The sequence below is a fragment of the Petromyzon marinus genome, chromosome 52 (assembly GCF_048934315.1).
Source record: "Petromyzon marinus isolate PM22_M1 ecotype Great Lakes invasive population chromosome 52, UKy_Petmar_22M1.pri1.0, whole genome shotgun sequence".
NCBI lineage: Eukaryota > Metazoa > Chordata > Hyperoartia > Petromyzontiformes > Petromyzontidae > Petromyzon > Petromyzon marinus.
The window spans coordinates 2,147,747-2,156,740 of record NC_133718.1 but is presented as its reverse complement, the minus strand read 5'-3'; the positions used below and the strand labels follow the sequence as shown (position 1 = coordinate 2,156,740).

The following is an 8,994-nucleotide window of genomic DNA, read 5'->3' as shown; positions in this document are numbered from 1 at the left end:
CGTTAAAGATCCCGCGATGTCACTCGAAGGAGAGAGTCGGCCGTTGTGTGTGTGGTGGTGGGGGGGGCAGTGGTAAAACTCGCAGCAAGAGAGTCCTGGGTTCAACACCAGACTCGGATGCCTCTTGCAGAGATTCCCCCTTCCCCGTAGATAATGTAACGTAAAAAAAAAGTAAACAAAAAAATGTCACCGGCGCTTGGCCAAACATCCCACAATTGCTGAAACGTCACCCCGCAAATGTACCCAATCGAGACTCTCGCACGGGGGTCGAAAAACATCGGCAAGCTCCTGCAAAAAAAAAACCCCATGGGAGCCCCCCCCCCCCACCCCGAGCGAGCCTTTTAAGACTCAGACGCCGCCCTGCGCGACAGCGAGCGTAACACCGATTGCTAATAATCCGCTGCTGGACGACGGCCGCCCCCAGCAAGTGCAGACGAGCCGATTTCGTGGCTCCGTCTCCCCGAGAGGACGCGCGACTCCCTCGTTGTGCGTCGCTCCGCTCCTTGGCCGTCGCTCCGCTGTTATATCTTGACCGCAGGGCATCGCCCCCTTCCAGCAAGCGGCACGCGCGCCCCTCATCCTGCCCCAAGCCCGCGTGCCGACTTTCCCGAACGTCGCCAAGGGCGTCGTCGTTTAAACCTGCGTTGCGTTCCCTCGTCTCGCCAGGTGTAAATAATAAAATAATATGCTTTTTAGTCCACCGGCATTTTGGTTTCCCAGACCAATGTTATCCAGCAGCAGCAGTAGCAGCAGCATTTGTTTGGCAGGCACACTCCTGGACAGGTTTTCACCTTCTGGGTACCATCGGCAGCGTCAGGCCTGTTCAAGAAATGCTACAGAGTTGAACAGATGAAATAATAAGGAAAATTAGAATTTAAACTTGAAATGCACCACCGCACACGGTATTCGCTCGTTCTTTGAAAGAGAAAACGACCTTATAGTTTGATTATATTCATTTTATTTTACCAGGAAAGGCCCCACCAGTGAGCTATGTAACTCTTTCTCAGAAACGAGCTGGCTATCACAAAAATGATGGCTCAACAGAGTGGATCATTATCATCATCATCACCACCACCACGTGGAAATATATAGCAGCCAAACACTCTAAACGCGTGATGCTGATTCTAAATGCGGAGGGGGAAACCGGAGGGCCTGGTGTAAAATCCACGCGGCCCCGCTTAGCTTCAAACATCTGAGAAGATTGAGGGCGAATCCCGGATGATTTTGGAAATTCTCGAGGTCCGCAACGATTAGCAGCCCCAAGTTTTCAAAACATCGGTCCGGAACACATCACCGCAGACGCTACCCGGAGGGACCGCGATGGCAAGAAAAGAAAGTCGGTCCACGTCCCGAGTTGTGAACCGCTTTCTGCGTTTTGTTTGTTCGTCCTTGCGAAAGAAATTCAACGTACAATACAACACGTGGACAACTCGCAAAAAAACCGAGTCGTCACATTCCCACGATTTCACGGCACCGAGCGAAGTCGCCGACCCACCCTTTGGACCGCAACTTCCAGAGCCAACAAACGGCTCGGGTGATTTCACCATCTGATAGGCCGATTCCTTAATAAATACTTGATAAATAAACAAACAAAGCGATAAACACGGCGGGAAAAAATGCGGTGGCTTGGGCACCCCACAAGCGCGACGCGAGACGTATTGGCGCGATGTAAATATTAACGCGAAGGTGATGATGATGACGAAGAGTGAAGCCACAGGGCGACGACATCAGCTCACGTGCGAGTGGCTACGTCGCGCGGGTCGCATCGCGGGATCGCGAGAGGCGGTGGGCGGCTTGGGGTGGCGGCCTTCATCCAGCGGCTGATTGACCGTGGATTAAAGATGATGATGCCAATGATGATGATGATGCAGAGCGCGAAGCCCGCATCGCGCTCGGCTCTGCAGCTGGACGTCACTGGACTTCCACGAAGATGTCCTCGATGGTGAAAGTCGACAGAGCATCGGGGTCGGCGTCGGGAGACATGGAGGGGCTGGCGGCGCCGGCGATCCCCGAGGCCCCCAATCGGGGGGCTCCGATCCCCTGCGCCGGGGTGCTGGAGGGGGACCGCACCCCAGGCCTGTACCACGAGGTCTGATTGACAGGAGTTGGGGGATGGGGGCAAAGGTCGAGCGAGAGACAAAAACAACGACAAGGGCTTGTGCGCCGCGTTCGTACATATGTAGGTATGTTGAACTTCTTTCGTACCGTACGTAGCCGACCCTGCCAATCGGCGGCGTGCATCGAGTACGGTAAACAAAGCAGCGGCGTGTGTGTAAGCGCGTGTGTGTGAGCGCGTGTGAGAGCGCGTGTGTGCGTTTCCGCGGTCATTGTCGCATGGCTCTCACGACCGTGGCCTCGCGCGAGTACCTCAGCTTTGGGTGAGGCAGCGGCAGGAGTTCCGGCCACGCGTTCTCCGTCCGCAGTCCCATCATCGTCGTCGCCGCTTACCAACGAACGCTCCGCCTCGTCGTCCTCATCCGCCCTCCCGCCCCTCGTCGAAGTCTCCTCCGCCGAGTTGCCAAGGCGCAAGCGGCGCCATCCCTTCGCCCGCTCCACTTCCCCTCCCTCGGCTCGCCCACCGGCGCTCCTCCTCTTCCCCTCCCCCCGGGCCGGAGGCTCTCGCCCGGACGCGGCGTCACGCTCGCCGGCGCCGGTCTCGGCTTCCGCGTGCCGAGCGGGAACTCCCTCGTCCCGGCGTCGCCGTCCCGGGCCGTGGCGCGGACGTTTCGCCGGCGCTTCGGGGACTCTGCCCCCCCCAGCCTCCTCCTCCTCAGGCTCGCCACCACCTCTCTTCAGAGCCATCGTCCTCTTCCTGAGGGCCCCCTGTGGCGGCCGCGGTGGTGGCGGCCGTGGTGGTGGCGGCATCCTGGCAGCGGTTTCCTCGGGGCTGATCCGGGGACGTCCTGCGGCATCTCGGTCGCGCTTGCTGCCGCGTGGCGTCGACGTTCTCCTGGCTACAGCCTCCACCTCTTCCACCTCCTCCACCTGCTTCACCTCCTCCACCTCTTCAACCTGCTTCACCTCCTCCACCTCTTCCACCTCCTCCACCTGCTTCACCTCCTCCACCTCTTCCACCTTATTCACCTCCTCCACCTCTTCCACCTGCTTCACCTCCTCCACCTCCTCAACCTGCTTCACCTCCTCCACCTCTTCCACCTCCTCCACCTTCTTCTCCGCCACCTCGTCCACCTCGTCCACCTCCTCGTCCAACACCACCGCCGCCGCCGCAACAGTAGTCCCTCCTCGTCGGGCATGAGAGTCATTGGAGTTGGGTTCACGGTCGCGCCGTGGTGCTCGCTCCTCCGTGGAGCCGCACTGAGCTCCACGCTCTCCCTCCTCTTCCTCCTCCTCCTCCTCCTCTCGTGCATCGTCGCTGCTGCACCTTGCACGGCCCGGCCTCGGTGACGGGGTAAGGGGAGGAGGAGGAGCCGTGGAGTCCCGTGGGGGTGCCCCCTGCTCTGCTGGGGGTCAAGGGGTTAAAGAGAGAAAAAAGCGCCACTGTGAACATAGGCTCGGTCCTCCCAGCATGCCCTGCACGTCGCGCGAAATCGCCACATAACTGCGCGTGTGGAAGAGGGCGGCAAGATGGTGCACCGGTAACACTCGTGCCTAACAGCAAGAACGATATGGGTTTGATTCGTAACTTGGGTGGCCTTGCCGTTTGTACGCTCTCCCACTTGTATGCAGAGCGAGTGCGTGGATGTTCTCGCCCTGTTCTGTAGAGTGATGAGGGTATGCGTTTCCTCCAGGCGAGGACACGGTACGCATGCTTGTCGAACTTTCGTTCGCACCGTACGTGTCCGACCGCGCTAATCGGCGGTGCGAATGCAGCACGTCGCGGTTGCGAGCCCACGAAGGCGCTGCCGCGGCTCTCGTCGGCACTCACTCGGGTCGCCGGCGCAGCGCGGCACCCCGGCCTCCAACCCCGACGCCGCCTCTCCGCCTCCCGTCACCACTGCATCCTCCTCCTCCTCCTCGCGCCCGGCCTCGGCGATCGCCTCCCCCGCAGGCTCGCCACCGTTCTCGGCCCCTCTACCCGCCGGTGCTGTCGTTGCCCGCATTGCCGCCTCGCCCACCCGGGCGCCGGCACGACGCGGTGCGCCCATCGCGTATATGGACCGCGGTATTTCGAGCAGCGTGAGCGTGTAGGACACTGGCGCCTCCCGCCGGTCGACATCGGCCGGCGCTCCGTCGTCGCCTTCGCCGTCGGCGCCTCGTTCCCGAGCGGCGACGTCGCGGCGCCACGGCGCTTCGTCCTGCCCCCTCTCCGTGGGGTTGGCCAGGCTTCGGGCGGCCCGGCCGCGCACCGCTCCGGCGTTCGGTCGCGACCGCGCCGCCCCGCCCGCGGCCTCCGGGGCCTCCCGGCGACCGATGCCTCTCGACGTCCCGTCGCCTCCGCCGCCGGTGCTTCGTTCCGGAGCGACGGCGCTCCCCTCCTCGCGCCGATCGTCTCCCGTGCGTTCCGGCTCGGCCTCCGAGTGCCCGACCGCCGCGGCCTTCCGTCCGGCGTCCTCCGAAGCGCCCGGCAAGGCCACGGCGGCGGCAACGACCCAAGCCGCCATCGCCGCGGGGGCGGCCCCGGCGTCGCGCGACGAAGACCGGAGACGTTGCGCCACGATCCCGCCGCGGTCCGTGGCCTCCCGTAGAGGCCGCCGGTCCGCGGGCATCGCCCCGCTCCCCGCCGCTCCGATGTTCGGCTTGGGCCTCGGTGATCTCGACCGCTGGGCTTCGCCTGTGGCGTCCCCCGCAGCGTCGCTTGGCATGCGGCCGCTCGTTCGGGACGCGTCTCTGCCCTGCTCCGTCACCACGGCGGCGTCAAGTTCGCCGACACTTCGCCGTCCGCAGGCGTCGGCGTGGGCGGCTTCCCCCCCCCACGCTCCGGCGATCGTTTCCGCAACGGGCGGGTCGAGGATGCCGAGCTCGTCGCGTCCGGGCGTTGCGGCGCGCCCCGGCATTTCCCATCCCGTCGCGGCTTGCCGTCGGTGGCCACGACTTGCGGGCTCCCCCGAGATGAGAGGTGAGTCGCACGGCTCGGGCGAGTTCGCCGTCTCGACAGGACGGTCATTTCGTTGTTCTCCTTGTTGTTGTTGTTGTTCTCCTTGTTGTTGTTGTTCTCCTTGTTGTTGTTGTTGTTGTTGTTCTCCTTGTTGTTGTTGTTGTTGTTCTCCTTGTTGTTGTTCTCCTTGTTCTCCTTGTTGTTGTTGTTGTTGTTGTTCTCCTTGTTGTTGTTCTCCTTGTTGTTGTTGTTGTTGTTCTCCTTGTTGTTGTTGTTGTTCGCCTTGTTGTTGTTCTCCTTGTTGTTGTTGTTCTCCTTGTTGTTGTTGTTGTTGTTGTTGTTCTCCTTGTTGTTGTTCTCGTTGTTGTTGTTCTCCTTGATGTTGTTGTTCTCCTTGTTGTTGCTGTTCTCCTTGTTGTTGTTGTTCTCCTTGTTGTTGTTCTCCTTGTTGTTGTTCTCCTTGTTGTTGTTGTTCTCCTTGTTGTTGTTGTTCTCCTTGTTGTTGTTGTTCTCCTTGTTGTTGTTGTTCTCCTTGTTGTTGCTGTTCTCCTTGTTGTTGTTGTTCTCCTCGTTGTTGTTCTCCTTGTTGTTGTTGTTCTCCTTGTTGTTGTCGTTCTCCTTGATGTTGTTCTCCTTGTTGTTGTTGTTCTCCTTGATGTTGTTCTCCTTGTTGTTGTTCTCCTTGATGTTGTTGTTCTCCTTGTTGTTGTTCTCCTTGTTGTTGTTCTCCTTGTTGTTGTTCTCCTTGATGTTGTTCTCCTTGTTGTTGTTGTTCTCCTTGATGTTGTTGTTGTTCTCCTTGTTGTTGTTCTCCTTGTTGTTGTTGTTCTCCTTGATGTTGTTCTCCTTGTTGTTGTTCTCCTTGTTGTTCTCCTTGATGTTGTTCTCCTTGTTGTTGTTCTCCTTGTTGTTGTTGTTCTCCTTGTTGTTGTTGTTCTCCTTGTTGTTGTTGTTCTCCTTGTTGTTGTTCTCGTTGTTGTTGTTCTCGTTGTTGTTCGGCACTCCCCGAGACAACACGAACCTCACCGCCATTTGTGGCAAATTCAAGCGAGCCTCCCGATCGCCGCGCTTCCGCAACACCGAAGCTCTCCCGCCGAGGCTCGCGACCTCCTCCTGCGTCTGACGGAGCCGGTCCTCCCGGCCCAACGACCGATCCGACGGCAGCGACGCCGGCGCCGGGCAATCCAATGGGCACCGTCATTTCGCCGCGGAGCGAGGCATCGTCGGCCGGCTCGTCGCGACGATCGTCCGACGAAGCCCCCGGGGAGGCGGCCCCCGGATCGTCTCCGATGCCCGCCGCCTGGCCGCCTCGACGCCGCCCCACAGCGGCGGGCATCCGTTCGCGCGACCCTCGACCTCTCGCCCCGATTGCCCTGCACCCGGTGATGTTCGGCCGGGGTTTCTGCAGACGCGAGCGTCCGCCGCCCTTCCCTCCCGCTTCCGCCGTGAGCGTCGGGACGGCGTCGGTCTCCGCGCTGCCAGAGGCCGCCCCCGAGGCTGCCCCCGAGCGGCCTTGGACAAAGTCTTCAGAAGCTTCGGCGGTGGCCTGCAGGCGGGGTCTTGAGCTACAGGCGTCGTCAGACTTGACAACCACCGCCAGCGAATCTGCGGCGTCCCCCTGCGCTTCGTGCCGTCGCGTTTCGTGTTTTGCCGTTGTCCCTTCGTCGTCGCCGCCGCCATCGCCGTCGTCGCCAACGTTTCCGGAGCCGCGGCCGTCGCCCCCGGCCTCAACGGCTCCGCGAGCAACGTCGCTTCTCCCCGCCTCCCGCCGATTCGCTTCCACGACAGTCGCAGCGGAGGCGGTGGCGCACGAACCCTCCGCCGATTCTGCTGGCGCCGTCACGGCAATCCGGCGAGCGGCGACGTCCTTCTCAGGCGTGCGTGCGTTTGTAGGGCGCTTCCCGCCCTCCTCCTCCTCCTCCTCCCCTTCCTCCTTCCCCGGCTTGTCCTCCTCCTCGCGAGCCTCCGACCGTGCAGACCCAACGGACGCGGCCCCCGCTCCACCGTCGTCGGCCGCCGGCGATCCTCCTCCCGTCCGCCCCCCGCATCGAATGGCTGCGCGCCGCAACGACGGCCCGACGCTCGGCTTCGGCCTCCTCTGCGGCCTCCGCAGCCGCGCCGACGCATCGGCGACGCCACCGCCGCTCGTCGCCAAGACCGGAGCGTCGGCGAGTGCCTCGGGAGGAATCCGCGTGCCGTGGGTGGCGCTCTCCATGGGAGTTCTGTCGCCTCGGGCTTCTGCAACGCTCGCCTGTAAACCCCACACCTCCGGTTAACACGGTTGGCCACGTACGGCGCGAAAGAAGTCCAATGTATACACAGACGTACCCGCGACGGCGGCGGGTTCTCCCAGGGTTCCCCACGTCCTCCTCCCGGGCGGACGTGCTCCGAATCGCCGGCGACGGAGTCGTCGCCTCGTGGGCTACCGCCGGCGCCCCGCCCGGCATCCCCGGCGGATGAACCGGCAGGCGAAGTTCCCGCGATCTGCGCGTCCACCCCGTCGCGCTCACCGCCTCGGTGCTCTCCCGACAAAACCTCCGCTTCGGCGTCGTGGTCATCGCCAGCCGCAGCCGCCGCCACTGCCACCGCCGCATCTGTGGATAGTTGAACAAAGTCGCGTGTGCATGTGATGCGCGTGTGCACGTGTGTGTGTGTGTGTGTGTGATGCGTGCATCCCATCAGGAGGGACGTGCCAAGCGACGATTATAAAATCGCGATTGGCGCGATGTGCCTAACGTTTCACGTGCCGGGAGATTTTTTTCTTCCAGGAACGGAGGAATATAAAGACACCCATTGAGAGAAGGTCACGGGGTCGCCAAGAAGGGCTGACGGCCGACGGTCAGGATTCACGACAGAGTGGCCGCCACCCCTCGAGATTTGATGGGATGATGTCGAGGGGGTTGCAGCGATGGAATCGGCTCATGGTGGGTGGATCGCCGTGAGAGGTGGCGGTGGCGGCAGCTTGGGGATGCCTCAATCCAGCAGTGGATCAATCGTGACTAATCATGAGTTTATTATTATTTCATGGGTGTCTTCGGATGGTACAGACATTAGAGATGTTGAGCTACAATCGTGGTTTCACGGGTCGCGATGCGGTGGCGAAATGTTAACTACCTCGCCTGGTATGCAGGAGGTCGTAGTTTCGATCGCAACTCTGAAGCTTGTATATTTGCGTGTCTCTCTCCCCGTGGTCGCGTGGATATTTCTCCGGGTTCTCCAGTTTTTCCCTCCACGATTAGAATCGACGCCACGTGTTTATAGACTATTTGGCTGCTATAAATTTCCACGGGGCCTTACCGGGTAGAATAAATTTAAAGAGTTCGTAGTTTTATAAGATTAACACGCAGGCTTTCGCGACTAATATCATAGTAACGAATTGGCATGTTCTGTTTTCGTGACAAACCTCACCAATTGGCTGTGTCGGGTTGGTGGCGGGTTTAACGACACTTTTATATAGTTACGCGATCTAACCCAAAAAACCTCTATTATGGAGTTTATAAGACGTTGAACAACTAGACAAAACAAGATGGCTACCCAACTTCACCTGGGGTTGAGCAGCTCTCCCTGGGTACTGCCTCCGTCACAATTCTCGCCACATCCTTCCCCTTCCCTCCTCCTCTCCCTCCTCTCCCTCCTCTCCCTCGGCTTCGCCTCCCTCCGCGGGCTCCCCGTCCACCCCTCCTCGGCCCGACCGCGGTCCCCACAGACAGGGGTTCTGCCACCTCAGCTCCTGGATCCGTGCTCGGCTGCCCCGCTGCTCCAGGGTCTCTGCTCCAGATGGGTGCCACAAATTAGTCAACGTCGGAGGGAAGCGGCAAGGCTGTGGGCCTCTGTATGAGTTTGTGGGTCTCTGTGCGAGTCTGTGGGTCGCTGTATGAGTCTGTGGGTCTCTGTATGAGTCTGTGGGTCTCTGTATGAGTCTGTGGGTCTTTGTGAGTCTATATGGCTCTCTGTATGAGTCTGTGGGTCTCTGTATGAGTCTGTGGGTCTCTGTGTAA

General features: G+C 60.4%; 1 protein-coding gene across 1 annotated transcript in view; it reads right to left on the bottom strand.

Annotated features, from left to right (window-relative positions):
• Positions 1-941: 941 nt before the first annotated feature.
• Positions 942-8,994, bottom strand: part of LOC116953532 (uncharacterized) — a 47,202-nt gene continuing 39,149 nt past the window's right edge. Inside the window, exons 16-20 of the mRNA XM_076075108.1 lie at positions 8,541-8,764; positions 7,325-7,590; positions 3,887-7,247; positions 2,368-3,461; positions 942-2,091 (exon numbers count right to left, since the gene is read on the bottom strand). Coding sequence (XP_075931223.1) covers positions 1,912-2,091; positions 2,368-3,461; positions 3,887-7,247; positions 7,325-7,590; positions 8,541-8,764 — 5,125 coding nt within the window. The 3' untranslated portion in view covers positions 942-1,911. The remainder of the gene's footprint in view (positions 2,092-2,367; positions 3,462-3,886; positions 7,248-7,324; positions 7,591-8,540; positions 8,765-8,994) is intronic.